The following is a 21,138-nucleotide window of genomic DNA, read 5'->3' as shown; positions in this document are numbered from 1 at the left end:
ATATTTTTGTCTTAGTAGATATTCTTGTTTCATTTGTTTATATTTTTCTTTCTTTTTGAGTGAGAAAGGCAGAGAGAATATCAAGTTCAAAGAGTAGGAATGTGGGAAGTTGAAAGCAATCTCCACTGCTCCATTATTTTATAATAATTGTGTACTGAGAAAAATTCAGGAATGTTTGCTTATATGGAAAAAACTGAATACATGAAAATAAACTATTTTTAAGTTTATAAGTAAAATATTAAAATAGCTGACTCTAGCTAATTGGAGCTCAATGACTCTGGACTGACACCTTGGGAACCTGTATAAAACTGAACTAACCCTCTGAATGTGGGTGACTATTGTGTGGTTTGGGCACGGGACCATTGGCTATGGAACCAGTATTGATCCCTATTTCATGAACTGGCTCTCTTGAGCCCATTCCCTATGGGGGAGGGGAACCTGGCTCAGGCTAAATACTGGGGGCAGGGACTTGATCCTACTTCAAGTGATATGACAGACTTTGTTGACTCCTCATTGGAGACCTCACCCTCTCTGAGGACTGGATGGGGAATGGGATGGGGGGGGTGGGGGGAGCGATATGAGGGGAGGGTGGGGTAACTGGGGTTGATATGTAAAATATAAAAGATTGTTTTTGAAAAATAAAATAGATAAAAAGTAAAATATTGAACTTCAATATATATTTGAGAACATATTGCTTCTATATTACTTTGACAATTATTAGACATTAGAAATTAGAAAGCAATTAAAGCAATTTGAAAAACAATTCTTTACAAAAACTAGGATAGTCAGGGAGTGGTAGCTCACACTTTAATCCCAGCACTGGGGGGGGGGTCAGAGGCAGGCGGATCTCTGTGAGCTCAAGGTCAGTCTGGTCTACAAGAGCTAGTTCCAAGATTGGCTCCAAAGCTACAGAGAAACCCTGTCTTGAAAGCTCAAAAGCAAAAAGGGCTAGGATAGAACTTGTTAAATATTCAAGAAGATTGTAAAAGTTACTTATAACTTAACTTTTAATGTAACCTCAAGAACTAGTATCTAATTTCTTAACTAGCTGCATATCAATATAACAAAGTTCATTAAAAGCATCATAAATAGGCTCAATATAATCTTCAATCCAAAAACTTGAACTAGAAGAGTAGAGACACTGCGATGAGGAAAGGGAGACATCTCAAAGCACTGTGCATGTTATAGCTACACAAATGTGCCATTCAGACAGATTAATGAATGATTGCTAAGCCCGTCCTTTCTTTTAGCCTAAGAAATTTGTCTATTAGTCATAACTATGAAAAGGTCCGGAGAAAATAATATGAATGATCACAAAACAAAAGTATTGTTGTATAATTTTTCAATATATAAAAATAAAACTCTGTGTAATGACTCTGATTTAAATTTCAAAAGAGAATAATTACATTCTCAGGTAATATAGTTTGTTTTTACATGGGATAAATCCACGGGACCTTTTTTATAATACTAAAATGATGTCATACTGGTTTCAATCTCAATGGAAAACTTTATTTTTTCAAAGGCTTTACATGAAGAAAAGTATCCTAGATAAATACAATCAGTAGATAGTATCATCCTTTGTTATAATTATTTATAACTGAATTTGTTCAAATAACAAAAGTAATTCCACCAAGGAGACTTTCCAGTTTAATCTGTAGGTAGCAATTTACACCAGAGCTTTATCATTGAACTTTTCATCTCTGAATTCCTCAAGGTGTATATTAAAGGGTTCAACATGGGAGTGATAATCGTATAAAAAACAGTAATGCATTTGTCAATAGGAAAGTTATAAACTGGTCTGGCATACATAAAAATACATGGAACAAAAAAGAGAATAACCACCAAGATATGGGAGCTGCAAGTGGACAGGGCTTTGCGCCTTGCCTCATGGCTGTGAGTCTTAAGAGATCTTAGGATGATTCCATAGGAACTGAGGAGAAGGATGAAGATCACAATACACATGGCTCCACCATTAGCAATGACAGTGAGGCCAATGAAGTAAGTGTCTGTGCATGCAAGTACCAGTAATGGGGACATGTCACAAATAAAATGATCAATGACATTGGGCCCACAGAAAGGAAGGTTATATACAAAAACAATTTGAATCAGAGAGTGTGTAAAACCTCCAGTCCAGGCAAATATCAACAAAGTGATGCAAACCCTTCGATTCATGATGGTCAAATAATGTAGTGGCTTACAGATGGCCACATAGCGATCATAGGCCATTGCCACCAGGATGACAATATCGACACCACCAAATAAATGTTCTATAAAGAGCTGGCTCATGCAAGCTGTGAATGAGATAGTCTTTTGATCATAAAGTAAATCAATAATTAACTTGGGTGAAATGGCAGTAGAGAAAAGACCATCTAAGAATGATAGAGAGGCAAGGAAGAAGTACATTGGGGAGCCCAAGGAGGGGCTGGTAATGACTGTCACCACAATGAGCAGGTTGCCCACCATTGTCACAATGTAGATGAATAAAAACATGACAAATAATGCTTTTCTACCAACAGGATCCTGAGTGAGGCCTAGGAGGACAAATTCTGTGATATTGTTGCTTTCTCCCATCAGCCCCTTCAGCATGCTTATATCAAAGATGGCAGCTCCTAAGAACAGGACCTGCTGGAAATTTAAATATGTGACTTCACTATGACATGAATAACACCTTTATCATTGTTTTCCACTTTGGTAAGTTGCAGTATGAATTCAGTTAACAAGTCTTTGGTTTCTCCAAAAGTCTAAATAAAGCTTTCTTTTGAATGTTTTATTTCCTTATGATGAGTTTATCTGGTAGTACTCTGCTTATCATGATTTCATTGACTCTATATTGTATGTATGTATTGATACCCTTAGAATTATTTAAAATATATAATCGCACAAAATCATCACAGTTTTCAATAATGACAGAAAAATCTTAAGAAATCTGGATTCTATGTTATCACAAACCTTCACTGGCTAAATTAATATAGAAGCAATGATGTAAATTGCTTTATCTGATAACATATTCAAAATATGTTCTAGGTTTCTAGGAACATAGAGCTCAATGCCATGATACTGTGGCATTAAGCAAATGACCTGCACTTCTCAAAGGCATTCAGTCTGCATGGAAATCTCATAATTTTGAGAGATTTAATGTGAAATTGTATCAAGTTATTACAAATGTATTTAAAACATTTCTGTCTATAGCAATTACTTCAACTAATTCCTATAATCCCCAGGAAACAACAAAGATCCTCAATTTTATTAAATTCAAATAACTCAGAAATCTTCTATCCCACGGTATCGTCAAATACTTCATCTGAAATTTGCATTTTTCCTTCCTTTTAAATGACATAGGTAGTAAAACAGGAGGAAACATAAACTGAGGACTTGGGTAGAGAACACTCATTATTGGTTTTAAGTATCATTTTTCCGGGTAGAAAGTGCTCAGTTAGAAATGCAGTGTTCACATCCATGAAAGCAATGTCTTAAAGGGAAAAAGTCAATCCTTGGACAGTGGTATGTAATGTGGGTTGTGAAGCCATATGAATTTATTTATTGATCCGGGTTCTTTTCCTTGCTGTGAAGATGAACTTTTACCATATAAGAATCTTGTCATTGCCCTACTTCCTCATTTCTTCTAGAGGGCACGCTTAGCAACTCATTTCTCTGGTTACTTTGTTATTGCTGTCGCTATAAAGCAGTAAAAAGCAGCCTGGTAAACATGAAGGTGATAGCTATTAGAAATTTTTTTAGTATTTCACTGTGACAAAGAAAAATGAATTCTCACAGTTAATATAAACAGAACTCTTGCCTTCATCCGAAGTATAAATAACATTATACTTTTATATTAACTTGTATGTTTTGGGAAATATGTACTTTACTACTGATAGGTACAAAGATTATTTATTTACCTTTGAGATGATGGATTTTGTCTAGGAACAAGAAAACAAGATGATGCTGTTTGAATGATTTTTATGGTGAAGGGGCATTTGAAGTGTTCTTGGGAAGCCAGATCTGATATTCCTTCTGTAAAATTCTCATTATGATCTGGAGTTGTAGAAGCTACAAGCAGAAAACATCTCAGCTGCTAAGTGACATAAGAGAAAAGTACTGTGTCCAGTACTCACCCTTGCATATCATACTTCTTGTCAGGTTTTGCTCATTCACATTCATTGATTACTAATACTGAATTTCAATGGGTCAAATCTCCAAAGTCTTATTTAATAATATCAAAAATACAATCAAAACAGAATATTTAAACTTTAGCAAGAAAATTTAAGATGTTAGTATTACAGACTGATAGAATAATATAATTGCATTCTTAATATTGGACATTAAAACTTTTCTAAGAATAATACTGTGTTTAAGAACATGATAGAATTTCAACATGACATTATATGAACCAACATGATAGTTTATAAGGGGCAATATGACCATGAGTTTTGATGAGTTTATGAACCAACACACTGTGTGCCATCATTTTAAAATTCACATGCAATAATTAATATTAATCCTCAAGAAAAATTATATTTTCCCTTATCCTCCAACAGACATATATGTAATCTTAGATATCAAAAATTTTGTACCTCTGTTAAAGAGTCATAAAATATATTCTATAACACCTATAAAATTTAGTTACTATTTTTATATAACATATAAAACCTTTCATATGCCAATATAGAAAATAAACACTAATGAGGTTATTAAACTAAAAATAAATATTCTATGTTTGTCCCAATTAACTTCTGTATTTGTCATCTTATTTACCTATCTGTATGCCTCTCATAAGACAATGCGAACTTCAGAAAAATCCATATGCTTCAAAACATAAAAATAGCAACTATCTTAAACCCCCAGTTCATGATTTCAAGAATGCAAATATTGCATTTGCCCCTGATGGAAAAATCATGACCTATTTAAGTAAGTATGGGCTGTTGAGTATAAATATGTGAGTGAACTTGTGATTACAGATATAAAGACACCTAAATATAATAACAATACTTGTATAAGGGTAAGTGAATATTTTAATTGCTAGAAAATATCAAAGAAAAAGCAAAGTTATTGTATTAGGACAGTTATGTATAAAATTGACCAAATAAGTTAAAACCAATTGTCCTACCCTATTTTGATGTTACAAATGAACAAAAATAACCAGAAAGAAAGAATTAAAGTAATGATAGTTACTTAAATTGTTCTCCTTCTGGTTTATTTCGGTGAATTGACTTTACTTTCATGAACACAAAAACTCCCATTTAAAAATCTTATCTAACAGTGGAAAACCAGATTAACCTCATAGCAAAGCTGAAGTTTTCTTACAAAGGAAGGGAGACCTCTTCAGTCTTTTATTCAGTCATAATTCTTCCAAATTCTATTCTACTTAAAAACTTTAATTTATATTTTAAACTTATCACCCAATACAATTGGTACTTTCTACAAATATCTTTAAGCAATGATAGTCATTTATAGAAAATCTGACATCTCAAGAACTAAAAACCAGTACACCTTATCCAGCTTGAGCATAATTGACTTTTCAGAAATCTCCTGGAACATTTATTTATGCGTGTAGACAATTTTTCATGGGCAGAAAATTGTTGCATCATCTCTATTTCCAACATAAAAAGACTTTATGATCACTACAAATTAATTTGGTAAAATACTTGGAGCAAATTCAAATGGAGAAATCTCTCCTGGATAGGTTTCTTTCCCTTAATAATCCCCAGAGTATAAAGGTTTGGATATTGCAAAGAAAGAAAGTAATTAAATGCCAAGGGACATGAAAACCCATAATGTAAAAGAAATATTTCAAAATGAGATGATTAGTAATTGTTACACATTACCATATACTTAGACAGGCAAGTAAGCATAAATCAACCCTAAGAATGAGACTAAACCAGGCTCCTTACTCAGCTGTACCTTGCAGAGCACAGTATTGCTCTGATAGTGGGATTCTACTCAAGAAGAACAGAAGCTCTGAAAAAGAGAACTTAGAACTGCAGTAACTTTCATAGTTGATATTATAAGTCTTGAAAGAACAGCAAATCACTGTTTTGTAATGGTGAAGGAGTGGAGTTGATTGAATCCCGAATCTCTGTGAGATGAATCCACAGTGATTTTATTCCATTCATTAAATTCTTTAATCCCAAAATCAGTGTGGCAGTTTCTCAGGAAATTCGGGATCAACCTACCCCTGGACCCAGCAATACCACTCTTGGGAATATATCCAAGAGATGCCCTATCATATGACAAAAGCATTTGTTCAACAATGTTCATAGCAGCATTATTTGTAATATCCAGAACCTGGAAACAACCTAGATGTCCTTCAATGGAAGAATGGATGAAGAAAGTGTGGAATATATACACATTAGAGTACTACTCTGCAGTAAAAAACAATGACTTCTCGAATTTTGCATGCAAATGGATGGAAATAGAAAACACTATCCTGAGTGAGGTAACCCAGACCGAAAAAGATGAACATGGGATGTACTCACTCATAATTGGTTTTTAGCCATAAATAAAGGTCACGGAGTCTATAATTGGTTATCCTAAAGAAGCTAAAAAAGAAGGTGAACCCAGCCGGGTGGTGGTGGCGCACGCCTTTAATCCCAGCACTCGGGAGGCAGAGGCAGGCGGATCTCTGTGAGTTCGAGACCAGCCTGGTCTACAAGAGCTAGTTCCAGGACAGGCTCCAAAACCACAGAGAAACCCTGTCTCGAAAAACCAAAAAAAAAAAAAAAAAAAAAAAAAAAAAAAAGAAGGTGAACCCAAAGAGAAACATATAGTTATCCTCCTGGCTATTGGAAGTAGACAAAATTGCCGAAAAAAAATTGGGATCTTGGGGGTAGGGTGGGATGGGGGTAAGGAGAGATGGGGAGAGAAAAGTGAGAAGGGGAGGATTGGGGAACTTGGGGAAACAGGAGGACTGGGATAAAGGAAGGTTGGATAGGGGAGCAGGGAAGCACATATCTTAGTTAAGGGAGCCACCTTAGGATTGGCAAGAGACTAGAACCTAGAGTGGCTCCCAGGAGCCCAAGGCGATGTCCCGAGTTAGTTCCTTGGGCAGCTTGGGATAGGGAACCTGAAATGACCCTATCCTATAGCAATACTGACGAATATCTTGCATATCACCATAGAACCTTCATCTGGTGACGGATGGAGATAGAGACAGAGACCCACACTGGAGCACTGGACTGAGCTCCCAAGGTCCCAATGAGGAGCAGAAGGAGGGAGAACATGAGCAAAGAAGTCAGGACCACAAGGGGTGCACCCATCCACGGAGACAGTGGGGCTGATTTATTGGGAGCTCACCAAGGCCAGCTGGACTGTGACTGAAAAAGCATGGGATAAAACCAGACTCTCTGAACATGGCAAACAATGAGGGCTGATGAGAAGCCAAGGACAATGGCACTGGGTTTTGATCCTACTTCATGTTCTGGCTTTGTGGGAGCCTAGCTAGTTTGGATGTTCACCTTCCTAGACATGGACGGAAGGGGGAGGACCTTGGACTTTCCACAGGGCAGGGAACCCTGTTGAAGGGAGCTGCGGGCCTGCTTTTCATCCCACCCGGCTCCTGCATGGCTAGCTTTACACCAGAAATAACAACACACAAATTGTATTCCTTTAAACACTGCTTGGCCCATTAACTCTAGCCCTTACAGTCTAATTCTCATATCCCGATCAACCCATCTCTAATAATCTGTGTAGAATCAGTCTTACCGGGAAAGATTCAGCATGTCTGACCTGGCAGCTTGCTTCATGGTGTCTGCCTGGTAGAGGGGAGCATAGCCTCTGAGCTCATTTCCTCTTCCTCCCAGCATTCTGTTCTGCTTACTCCTCTCACCTATGTTTTAACCTATGAGGGCCAAGCAGTTTCATTATTATAATTAACCAATGACCTTCCTCCATCAGAACCCTGACTGCTCTTTGGACTGGAGAGGGAGGGGGAGAGAAGTGGGGGAAGGGGAAGACGGGTAGGAGGAGTGGGAGGGAAATGGGAGGCTGGGAGGAGGCGGAAACTTTTTTTTCTTTTTCTCAATAAAAAATTAAAAGAAAAATTCTTTAATCCCAAGCCATTATTAACTGAATAACTCTTTCTATATGAAAAAAATGTGACTCTTCAAAAAGGAACAATTTCTATGTTTACAGGGTTATCCCTGTAGCCACTTCTTATCAGAGCCAGTGAGCAAATAACACCGTGTGCTTATTTACAGATCTGCTTTTCTGGGTCACAAAAGCCTTATGGTCTAAAAGTTGTCCATTTTCACTTTAACTCGCAAATGGATAATGTCATCATCCTGCAATACGATATATTTGTCTACTTGCTCCTTTCTTACTAATAAGTGTGAAAATATGCACAGATGTGTATATTTGTTGTAGAATAACCATCTGATGTAATATTTCTGAGGGTCTAATTATCATTTAAAAGTGGAAAATTGTTCATTATTTTAAACATTCTCTATCTTTTCTACTTACTCAGGAAACTTTGAATCTCAGACTATGGGAATGAACTTAAAGAAATCAATACATCAGATGATGTCATCAAAAACGCTGAGTCTGTATTTGCTCCGACTAAAAACACAGTGAGCTATTTCCTCAGCTATCTTTATTTGTTTCCTGTGATGACATAGGTAAGTTTATTCTTCTTTAAAACTAACCTATTCCCTTTGTAATCTCTGTAAATGATCACAAAGTCCTTAGTCTTTTTTTCATGGGTTGTTTTGCTGTATATAACACTAGGCAGACAGTTGTGGTCTTTCATGACTTTGAATACATCTTGAAAGGATTCTATCAAATAGTTAGGTGTTCTTAGAATGAAACTGCCTTTATAATTGACTTGATCATTCATGTATGCAGCTTTTAATGTCTTTCTCTCCCCTTCTTCCCTCCTTCCATTCAAGTCACCTAAAATCCACAGTTGTTTTCCAGGAACTACCACTTCTCCTGGCCCCTCTTCTTTTCTTTGAGCCCTACAGATTCCAACACACTTTGAACCATGGAATCTCTAACTACCTCAGGTTATCAGGAGACCCATAGTCTTGCCAAATGCCTGGCTGAGATTCTATCCACACCCTGTAGAACCCTGAGACTCAGGACAAGGCAACACTAGCAGAATAAACTTGTTCCAAGCTCCCATAACAAGCTGCTGAAGGCACCAAAACTGTAACTGGCAAACAGAAGAACTGGGATAGAGACTGTAGTCCCAAATATCATACAAACAGATAAAATTGGTATTCCAACCTTGCTATGAACCAGTCTATTATTCAACATTTTTAAAACATCCCATAAAGGAAGAAACATGTCTTTAGAATGTTTTGAGAAAGAATGAGTATTTCAACCAATAAACTAACTCCAGATGTACCAAATTGCACTAAAGAAGTAAAATCCTCCCAACTCACACGTATGTCTGTTGATTCTCTGCAGTCATAAGAAGTAAACCACAGAACTCAACACATCCATTGAGGAGCTTATTAGGGAAGAGCAGGAACTCTTGATGCTGTGCTGTCAATGGCTGTCTCTCTGTGCCACTGCTATGCTGCTCCTGTGTGGCTGGTATGCACCTCACTGCTGTGCTATCAGTGGCCCTCTAGCTGCTGTGCTACTGGTGGCCATCCCACTACTGTGCTCCTGGTAGCTGTCTCGTTACTGTGCTGTTGATGGCCATAGGAAAATGCCAATGATTCTGAGTAGCAGTGGCACGATGAGCAGCCTCAGCAGTGTGTGAGCAGGCTTTGGAGGAGCCGACAGGGGAGGGGAACACTGCAGCAGAGGCTGCAGCTCCATGCCCAGAGACTATGGGGGGATGGGAGCATCACACAGACAGGATGCAGCCACTGTTGTCAGCTCACATGGGATAGGGCCACTATAGTATAGGAGTCCTAAGAACACCTATAAAAACTACAGATAAAACAGTAATGGCCCCTAATAAAATGATCTGGAAGTTCCCCTGGCAAAGTATTCTTGAAACGAGTTATAAGTATAATTAAACAATTCGAAGAAAGCAAGTACATGAGTGAAATAAGGAAGTCAATTTAATGTGTGAAAACTGAGTTCAAATTGTTGAAGAAAATCCAAAATGAGGAATTTTGGAAATGAAAATGTGGGAAGATGATCAGGAACCACAAATACAAGTATAAACAGCAGAATACAAGAGATGGAAGAAAATGTCAAGCACTGAAGATATGATAGAGGAAATAGATTCATCAACCAAAAAAAATGTTAAATCTAGCAAAAGCTTAACACAAAATATACAGGAAATATAGGACACCATGAAAAGGCCAAACCTAAGAATAATAGGGATAGAAGAAGGAGAGCCCAACTCAAAAGCACAGAAAATATATTTAAAAAATCATAAAAGAAAACTTTCCCAACCTAAAGAAAGATATGCATATAAAATGCATATGAAGATACAAGAAGCATATAGAACATCAAATAGACGGGACCAAAAAGGTCACCTCACTACATAATAATCAAAACAGTAAACCTACAGAATAAAGAAAGATTATTAAGAGCTACAAAGGAAAAGGCAAAGTAACATATACAGGCAGACCTATCAGAATTACACCTTACTTCTCAGTCGAAACAATGAAAGCCAGAAGGACCTTGGTCAAGCATTATGCAGGCATTAGGAGACCATAGATGCCAGCCCAGACTATAATACCCAGCAAAATTTTCAATCACCATAGAAGGACAAAACAAATTTCATGACAGAATCACATTTAACCAATCCCTAGCCACAAACCCAGTACTACAATGCAAACTCCAACCCAAAGAAGTTATCTACATCCACAAAAACACAGACAATAGATATCACAGCAGCAAATCCTATATAAGGAAAGCACACACAATAACATCACCAACAATGAAAATTAAAATAGAAGGCACTGGCAATCACTGGTCAGTAGTATTCCTGAATATAAATGGACTCGACTCCCCTATAAAAAGACACAGGTTAACAGATTAGATATGAAAACAGAATCCATCCTTCTGTTGCATAAAAGAAAGATACCTCAACCTCAAAGAGAGACATCACCTCAGAGTAAAGGAATGGAAAAAAAATTCCAATCAAATGGACCTAAGAATAAGATGGTGTAGCTATCCTAATATCTGACAAAAATATACTTCAAACTAAAATCAATCCAAAGAGACAAAGAAAGACATTTCATATTTGTCACAGGAAAAATCCATCAAAAGGAAATCTCAATACTGAATATCTATGCCCCAAATACAAGAGCATCCTCACACATAAAAGAAACATTACTAAAGGTTAAATCACACATTAAAGCTCACACTAATAGTGGGAGACTTCAACACCCCACTCACACACCATTGGACAGGTCTGCCAGGCAGAAACTTAACAGAGAAATAAGGTAGCTAACAGATGTTATGACTCAAATGACTTATCAGACTTCTTTAGAACATTCCATTCAAACATAAAAGAATATACCTTCTTCTCAGCACCTCATGGAACCTTCTCAAAAACTGATCACATACTAAGTAACAAAGCAATCCTCAACAGAACCAAAAAAAAAATTAGAATATTTCCATGTATCTTATCAGATCACCATGGCTTATAATTAGAATTCAACAACAACACTAAATTCAGAAAGCCCCAAACACATAGAAATTAAACAATGCTCACCTGAATCACCAATGGGTCAAGGAAGAAATAAAGGAAGAAATTAAAGACTTCCTATAATTCAACAAAAATGACCACACAACATATCCAAAGTTATGGGACACAATGGAAGCAGTGTTAAGAGGAAAGTTCATAGCACTAAATGCCTACATAAAGAAGCTGAAAATAATCCCATACTAGTGAATTAACAGAACACCAGAAAACTTTAGAACAAAAGAAGCAAACTCACCTAGGAAGACTAGATGGCAGGAAATAATCAAGCTGAGCTCTGAAATCAACAAAATATATAAGAAAATTATAAAACTTAATCATTTGAATAATTGTTCATTCAGTCATTTTCTTTTAGAATAACATCACCCATTTTATCCATGTTTTGAGTAATGTCAAACATAAGGTTATATCCTATAATTGCAAATAATTCATTATTTCTCAAATAAAAATAAATTTATTTTAAAAAGTACATGCTCATCTATATTTTTGTTATTTTATAGTTAATTAATATTCTGGTACTTATTTGCCTTTATGAAAAATAGGCAGGTTCTATTAAGAATGAATATGTTTTGATACAGTATATGGTATCACTATAGGTTTGAACATTATAGTGTTGCATCTCTCTCCCTCTTTCTGTAACTGTGTGTCTATATTTTTATAAAAATCTCTGTATAGATATATGAATGCACGGATTTCATATTAAAGTAGATTTAACAATTTTTTTCTTCTAAAGAAAAATAAGACAATGTATTTACCAAAGGAACTTTCAAAATTGGAAAGTAAACTCCATATGGAAATCAGTTGAAAATTTTCATCTAAATGCTAAAAGCATTGTCAAAAGACACAAAATTGTGTTCCCTGGTTAATTAGTTGTGTCTTATACTAGGGGCAGTGCTTAACTATTCACAGGTTCATATACACAAATTTTCGGTTTGATCAGTCAGACAATTATTTCATAAATGGGTAATCAGCAAATCTAGACATCGTCTAGACATTGGCAATGTTGTCAAGGAAGTAGCTTTTCACAATTTAGGGAAGACTCATTTAAATCATTTTGTCCCTCACAGAAGAGAGTTGTTTAGTTAGTTAGTTTTGGTTTATGGAGACAAGGTTTCTCTATAGCTTTGGGGCCTGTCCTGGTACTAGTTCTTGTAGACCAAGCTAGCCTCTAATTTAAAGAGATCTGCCTGTCTGTGCCTCCCGAGTGCTGGGATTAAAGGCGTGTAACATAAATTCCATGATCTATTTTTTAAAAGTCTGTATTAAACAAATAACATCAAGATACATACACATATATCACTTGTGAAAATGTAAATTTGTTATTTTGTTAAAGCAAACAAAAGGTTTTTTCCTTGAGGATTTACCAAAGTTACCATGTGCTTAGATCTTCAACGTTTCTAACACTTAAATAACAATAGAAAAGCTGAGATTAAGTGCTTTGCAAAGCTGATGACATTTTTCTCATAAGTGGAGCAACCTCTATAGTCTATTATTACCTCCAAGGCAGTAGAAACATTCCGCAAAATTTCAATAATCAGTGATGAATACGAAGGAAGACAATAACTTGAGGACTAAATTCTAAGATTTTCATCTTGAGTATAATTGAGTTTTCAAAAATCCATGTGTAAATTTAAAGATAAAATAATTTTCTATTTATATGTGCAGATAATCTTATGTGTGTATGTGACTGTATGCCATCCACATTTCCAATAAATGAGCTTGTTAGAAGGCATGGCAGAAATGTAAATGACATCTCTCCTGGATAGATTTATTTTCATGAAAATCTCTAAGAAAAAGGTGGTGAATCACTTACAAGGAGAGTATTTAAATGCCAAGGGACATGAGAAAGCTTTAATGGTATGCACACAAATCTAAACGTTCAGTATTTCCCTAATAGCTACCTTTCTTGTATCAGAAGATGCCATAATACATCCTGCTGAGAAAGAAAAGGTACCAACACCCCTACACAGTTGCAATCCTAAAAGCATGGTGTGACCATTAATATAGCCCATTGGTGCGATAGAGGCACTAAACTCTTTGGGAAAATAAACAGCTAGCAAAGTGAACAGAAGGCCTGCTCCTGAAGAAGGAACTCATTACTAGTACTGGCTGTCCTTGAATTTTCTTTGTAGAGCAGGGTTGCCTTAAATTCACAGAGATATGCCTGCCTCTTCATCCCAAGTGCTGGAATTAAAGGCATGTGTTACCACCTCTAAGTATTAGTGCCTCACTTAACCCTGATCAAAGGAGATGTTTTTCGCAGTTGGTGTCAAAGAATATAGAGAGTCACAACTAGTAAATTGAAGAAAAAAAGAAACTGTCGAATTTCAACCAAAATGGGACATGTTCACCACACACACACACACACACACACACACACACACACACACCACACCACACCACACAAAGCTCAGGAACCACCAAAAAAAAAAAGATAGGGTGGAAAGATCTAACAACAAGAGTGAATGAAGGTAAATGATGTTTTCCAGACACTACAAACATGTGTACACTTGAACTCATAGATACTGTGACTACATGCAAAAGATCTTAACACATCAAGCCGGACAAAATTCCAAAATGGATGAGGAAGGAAGTAGTGAAATCCCTCATCTAGCTGAAAATCCTTTGACAATTTGTGACTCCTGAGACAGGGAGAGTTGGTTTTCTTCAAATTGCTGTCTCTGGGAATATACCATACTCAATAAATGACTCTACACTTATATAAATACTGGTAAACATAAAAAGTGCACATAATACTGGAATGGAAAAATGGTAAGAGAAGATAGAGGAGGAGTTGGAGGTGAGGGAATGACGTGTGGACCTGACCAAAATACATCATATGGATACATGCAAATTTAATATAAAAGCTCAATTGATAATGTATTTACCTTTTCTGAGGTCTTCATAGAGTGAAAAGAATGTTTGTGATCCATTAAGTAGACAAGGTGACACTTTGCTAGAACTTATTCCCAATTGATACAGCTAGTAATTTCTCAGCACAGTTTCTGTCTGTAGTTAACATTTTATGCCAAAGTTTTTGCTAATTTTCATCTCTGAATTTCTCATAGTGTATCTTAAAGGATTCATTATGGAAGTAATAACAACTGTATAAAAACAGAAATGGATTTATCTATGGGAAAATAGAAAACAGGTCTGGTATACTTGAAAATACAGAGAACAAAAAAACCAGACGACTACTATGATGGGAGAGCTGCATGTGGACAGGGCTTTGTACCTCCCTTTTTGAATATAAGCTCTGAGAGAGTTTAGAATTATTCCATAGGAGACTAGGAGAAGGAGAAAGATCACTATGCAGCCTACTCCACCACTAGCCACCACAGTGACACCAATGCAATGGATACATGTCACACATAAAATGGTCAATTACATTAGAACCACAGAAAGGAAGTTTATAAACAAAGAGAGTTAGAAGCAGAAAGTGAACAAAATCTCCAGTTCAGGCCACTTTCAATTCTACTGATTTATTTATTTTTTTATATTTGAACAGTCATGCAAAAGATTTCAAGCTAACTTCCATATCCTGAAAAATGCTGCTTAGTAGTAATTAAGATCTGATAACTACTGTGGCCAAATAAATGTTATGTTTCTCTAATTGAATGCTATCTGTAAAGGAACCAGAATTACTGGAAGGCAGTTAACAGGGTAGTGGTGAGTGATGAAGTCTGCAGAATGTAACCTGTGTTGCAACCTCAGGTTCATGAACTTCATGTGAAGGCAACTTTGGAGATATAAGTAACCTCCCTATGACTCTACTTCGTCATTTATTACATGAGAACATGCTCAGCATGTACTTTCCCTGACACTTTTTAAAATCTTGTTATCTGTAATGACTATAGTGCCATATAGCATCTAGTAAAAACATAGGTTGATAATTGACATTATCAATGCTTTAAAGTGTTTACTCTGACCAAAGACACTAAACAATCTCAATCACTATCCAAAAAATAAGAATGTTTTTCATGGCCCAGGGTGTAAATAGCAGTATATATTGCAATTCACAAACATCATTTAAGAAATAGACAAAATGTTATCTTAGGAACTACCTATTTATCACATGTAAATGAGGACAATATTTATCTGTAAAGCAATTCATTATGCATAGAGTCAATCAAGATCCTATGCCCATGGATATATTAAATGGGATGGGAAGGAACCTGTAAGAGAAAGTCTGGGAACTATTTAGAAGCCATGAGGCAACTTCTACATATATCATTCTCACTCATGTCAAGTACTCACTCAGAAGGTCTGGACTTCAGAAACTAAAAGTTGGTAACAGCACAGCTGTTTTATCGCATAAGAGAGAAAGCACACTGTGTCCAATACATATGCTTTCACATTTGACTTCCTAAAAATTTAAGCATCTTAAGTTTCATTGTCACTGCTGCATCTCACCATGAGTAATCTCTAGAACATTTGTATAATATAGCAAATATAGAGCCTTCAAACTCTCTAGTATGCTATACAGATTACATATACAAAGATTGGGTAGTGTAAAAATATAGAACACTATAGTGGCATTTAACACTAGCTATTAATATTTTCTAGAAAATAACAACATTTAAAGCATGATAGGCTTTCGATGTAACACTTCTATATAACAGTATGCAAGAAACTGACCATGGCTTTCTTTATGTATATGTGCTAACATATTGTCTGGCATAATTTTAAGATTTACATGTGAACAGTTATATTAAGCTTCCAAAATATACATTACAAACATTTCCCTTATACTCTAACACATTTAGTGTGTAGAATTTAAAAATTCTAATATAAATATTTATAATTGCATACTTATCAACATGTCATGTAAAATATATCATAACATAAAAAACAAATAATTGTGGTTTTTTATTTTTGCTTATTTAATATATAATATGTGCTATTGCCCAAAGTGAAAATAAACTCTAGGGAGTATAAAAAGTTAACCCAATATATTATGCATTATCCAGTGAGCTTCTGTGTTTTCCAGATTTATTCTCCAGTTTTGATACCTTTTGAAACAATCTGACCTTTGAAATATTCCTCTATTTCAGTAAAACACAAGAGCATCATATTTTGTTCCTAATCTAATGTTGTAAAACTTCTATATTGTCCGAGAAAATTATTTCCCCCTTTACTCAGTATAAATTCAACATAGGAAGATATACATAAAGACCATTAAATATAATTACTTTAAAAACGCATTTTAATATTATTATTTGCTATAATCAAACAAAATATTAAATTTACTTATGATTGTGAGATAGTAACTTAATTAGCAGAAACTAATGTTCAAACCTTGTTGGGTAAAGAAATAATTTAATTAAAAATGTACTTATATTTTAAGTAAAAAAGTACTTTCCTCTATTGTGATGAAACAAAATGGGGATCTTTCTTTGAGGATTTATAGTAACAAGCTGTTTGCCTAGCTATGGAACATTATACCTAACTGTAGAAAGGCTGAAATTTAGCTTTATAGAATATTGAGTGGCATACTTTCTCATAACCAGAGGGAAATTCATTCAGTCTTATACTCATTGAAATAAAATCTTAAGATTCTTTATTTATAATTTAAAAAACCATCCTGTGTAATAGGGAGGCCACTTGTTCATTTCCTGGTCACCCAGACTCCTGAAATAACCACACAGAAACTTTATTAATTAAAGTTTGGGCCACTGCTTGGCCCATTAGCTCTAGGTGCTTATTGGCTAAATTTTACATCTTAATTTAACCCATTTCCATTATTTTATAGTTTACCATGAGGCTTGTGGCCTACCAGCAAGGTTCCAGTGTCTCTTGCAGCTGCTCCACGGCTTCTCCCTGACTCTGCCTTCTTTCTCCCAGCATTCAGTTTAGTTTTTCCTGCCTAGCCCTGCCCTACCTTATCACAGACCCAAAACAGCTTCTACATTAAACAGTGGTATTCACAGCATACAGAGAGGAATCCCACATCAATCCTGTATCAAAAATATCCCCAAAATAGATTGACATTTTACACAGAGTTCTAGGAATAATGATGAATATAATAAGACAAAATGGTATCTTGAAGGCTAGATACCAACTACACGTACCCATCTTAGACACATCTGCTTCTAGAGTACCCTGACCCATTTAAAAAGGTAAATAATTCCTCTAATCAGTGCATAATTTTATCTGAGCAGGTGACTATTCATAGTATCAGTGATAATTTTATTATTATAGGTCAATTCGTTAAAATACTTGAAACTAATTCAGAAAACAAAATATCTCCTGGACAGTTGTTTTCCCCAAAAAAATCTCAAGGGAGGTGAGAGTAATTAGCTGCCGAATGACACAAATCTATAATGTGAAACAAGGAAATTGCAAAGTGAGATGATTAACAAACAAACACCTAGAAAATTAAACATGAAATTGTTGGTAAGTCAAGTAATATGCAATCCAACCTACAGAAAACAAGCATCCCAGACTCCTCAACCACCTGCACACGCACCGGGCATTCTTACTCTGACAGTGTCAGGGTCCTGACCAGAAACTCTGAGCTTCCAGTAAGAAACCTTGAAAGTTCACTGCAGAATCCGGTACAATTGACTCTTAAGAAAAGAGTTATAACTATGCCCATTTCAAAGGAGTAGAGAGTTTTAGTTGGCTCCATAATCACTGTAATATGGATCCATAAGTAATTTTATTTCATTCACTTAACCCCTTCATCTCAAGACTTTGTTGGTTGAATAATTTATATTTAAAAGCCAATTGTTTTCCCTACATCCCCCCAATATTTGTTGTTAGTTGTTCTGTTGATCTTTACTGTTCTGGGGTAAAATGAAATCTCAGAGCAGTTTTGATTTGAATTTTCCTTATTCAAGGATGATAAAGTTTTAAAAACATATTCCTTAGCCATTTTTTCCTTCTAAAGAAAACTCTATTCAAGTCCCAAAACCATTTTCCAAATGTATCCACTGCTTTTTTTTATTTTGTTGTTATCAGTGGTGGCAGTGATGAAGGTGGTCGTAGCAGTGGTCAGATTTTTGTCTTGTTTTTTTTTTTAACTCTTTTTTTTAGTTTTTTATATATCCTGGATAGTAATCTCTTCAATATACGGTTTGCAATGATTCTCTCCCACTCTGTAGATTTCTTCTTCACCCGATTAATAGTTTCTTTTCCTGTGCAGGCCTAACAGTTTCATTAAGTCTCATTTGTCAATTGTTGACATTAATTCTTGGACAAAGGGAGTCCTATGAGAGAAGCCCATTCCTGTAGCTATATCATATAGTATACTGCTTATGTTTTCTTTTGGTATTTTTTGATGGTACATTCTGGCTTTTATTTAAAAAGTGATTTAATTCAATAATTCAACTTGTTACTACTTGAGAAGTACACTGACTTCCCAGTATTGGATGGCAATGAGGTTTAAGCAGTCTTCCAGGCTCTCGGTTCCCTCTAATAGAAAGCAATACGGAAACTCAGCAGTGAACATCTTCTGCTGCTTATGTAAACTCAGCTCCAGGAGGATAAAAAATGTGAGAACATATGTAAGTCCTATTCAAAGCATTCCCATTTCCAACACTGTCCTCTTAACAACACAGTATACCATCTGTTTCCTCACTGACCAGTAAACTCAAAATGAAGATAACAGGATCCTCCCTGATACCATTCCTTGTAAGTTTTTACACACTGTTTTATATACAAATGTGTGCATATAATACACACACAGAGATAATAGTGTTCAGAATTGAGAATGAACACCAATATCCATAAATGACATGTCTGTATTCTGAGACCCTATTAAAACCAATTAAAAACATCTCATAATACATGTGCGTTAAGGAAAGCTCCAAAACTGGCGAGCTCCTAAAAACCAAACAAACCTCTGGTGCTTTCACTACCTCTCACTCCTCTAATTAGGATAAAAAGGAGACCAATGAATACTACTGTCAGGAATTTACTAAATACTGGTGATTTCTACTAGCCAGACTCAGTTCTGCAAGCCAACAGGTGAACCAGGGGTCATTGTTCATTAGGAGTCCGGAACATTTTCAATTAATGCCTTCATTTTACCTGTAGATTTCAATATATGCAGACCAAATAGGGCCGGCTCTGAGGTGGCCTCTCATTCTGGCTTTGGAATTCCTCTCTCAACTTCACCCTGGCTACTGTGTTGATACTGATAAACAAACTTCTTTTTCAGAGCCTCTGTTATGAGGGCAGCAGGGTCAGTAGTATCCACTGGCCTAGGCTTTACATCTTTCTCCGACCTCTTTTTTTTTTTTTTGTTTGTTTGTTTTTTGTTTTTGTTTTTTGTTTTTTTTTTTTCGAGACAAGGTTTCTCTGTAGCTTTGGTGCCCATCCCGGAACTAGCTCTTGTAGACCAGGCTGGCCTCGAACTCCCAGAGATCCTCCTGCCTCTGCCTCCCGAGTGCTGGGATTAAAGGCGTGCACCACCACCGCCTGGCTTTCTCCGACCTCTTAAATGACTGCAGTTTCACACTATTCATGTCTATAAGGATCTCTAGCATATTTGACATGTCAGGCAGCTTTGAGTGGCTTGCAGCAAAAGTCTTCCCATTTATTGAGTCTTTGCTCTCATCACTCTTTAATCAGATCAACAGCGGACATACTTTGGTGGAGCATTGATGGAGGGGGAGGAGGAGGAAGATGGAAGAGGGGGAAGAGGTGGTGGTGCTATAGTAGAAGAATCTAAATGACCAGCACTAAGACTCTGTTGCTCCTTCAGGTTCAAAATCTTGGCAATCTGAGCTGTAAGGGCCGCAAGCTCATTCTCAGGAGCGGATATCTTCTGCAAGGCCTCCTTACTGGCCAGTGTTGTCTTTGGAGGAGGCTCATCTTGAGACAAGTTTGGTAAGGAAATGTGCCTGCTTGGGGGCTTCTCAAAGCAAGGAAGGTCATCCTCAAAGGGAGACTTGGACCTGACCTCTGCTCTGAGTCTTGTTGAGCACTCCCCTTCTTCTGTGGCTATCCACCCAACATCAGCAAAAGATGTCACCACATCCTTTCCTGGGTGGGTGAGACAACATTCTGTTGCATGGCTGGTAAGCTGACATTGAACTCTCAGACACTGAGTCAGAGACAAGTTGGTACCAATCTTCCTTACAATACTTTGAGGTGAACCATATGGCTTTCCAGACCAAAGTACCAACTGCTTGCTGACCCCAACTCGCTGAACCACCAACCTCAGCAGGCATTTAATCCAGCCCAGCATTTAGTGTCTGCATCTTCCCAACCTTCAGTTCAAGTGCTTCAGGATTTCATAGCAGTATATGGTCCATAGAGCACACTCCGCTGCGCCGCAGCCCACCTTCTTCTAGTATTTTAAAAAGAACTACAGTCAGGACTTTCACTAATATTTCTATAATTAGGCTTATTATCTACTCTAGTTAGTATCTATCTTTGTTATCTTTATTTGCAAATAGGATTTTCTGTGTCATAAGGCCAGATGGGCTCTACTAAAGCTTAACTATTTTCAACTTATATTACAACAGATAAATTCATTATCGTATGTAACTGATACATTTATAATTGTGCCTTTGTTGATA

At 36.3% G+C, this 21,138-nt stretch overlaps 1 protein-coding gene and 1 pseudogene across 1 annotated transcript; both read right to left on the bottom strand.

Moving 5' to 3' along the window:
• Positions 1-1,647: 1,647 nt before the first annotated feature.
• LOC121461824 (olfactory receptor 4A15-like) lies at positions 1,648-2,571 on the bottom strand. The gene has a single exon (XM_041673149.1). It carries the CDS (start codon positions 2,569-2,571, stop codon positions 1,648-1,650), a length of 924 nt encoding a protein of 307 aa, XP_041529083.1.
• A 17,030-nt stretch (positions 2,572-19,601) lies between these two features.
• On the bottom strand, positions 19,602-20,804 carry LOC121461874 (annotated as a pseudogene).
• Positions 20,805-21,138: the final 334 nt, after the last annotated feature.

The sequence above is a fragment of the Microtus oregoni genome, unplaced genomic scaffold, assembly GCF_018167655.1.
Source record: "Microtus oregoni isolate MIOR12 unplaced genomic scaffold, Mior012 000023F_ref0000262, whole genome shotgun sequence".
Taxonomy (NCBI): Eukaryota; Metazoa; Chordata; class Mammalia; order Rodentia; family Cricetidae; genus Microtus; species Microtus oregoni.
The sequence above is the reverse complement of the archived record's forward strand: the minus strand, read 5'-3'. Positions and strand labels throughout refer to the sequence as shown.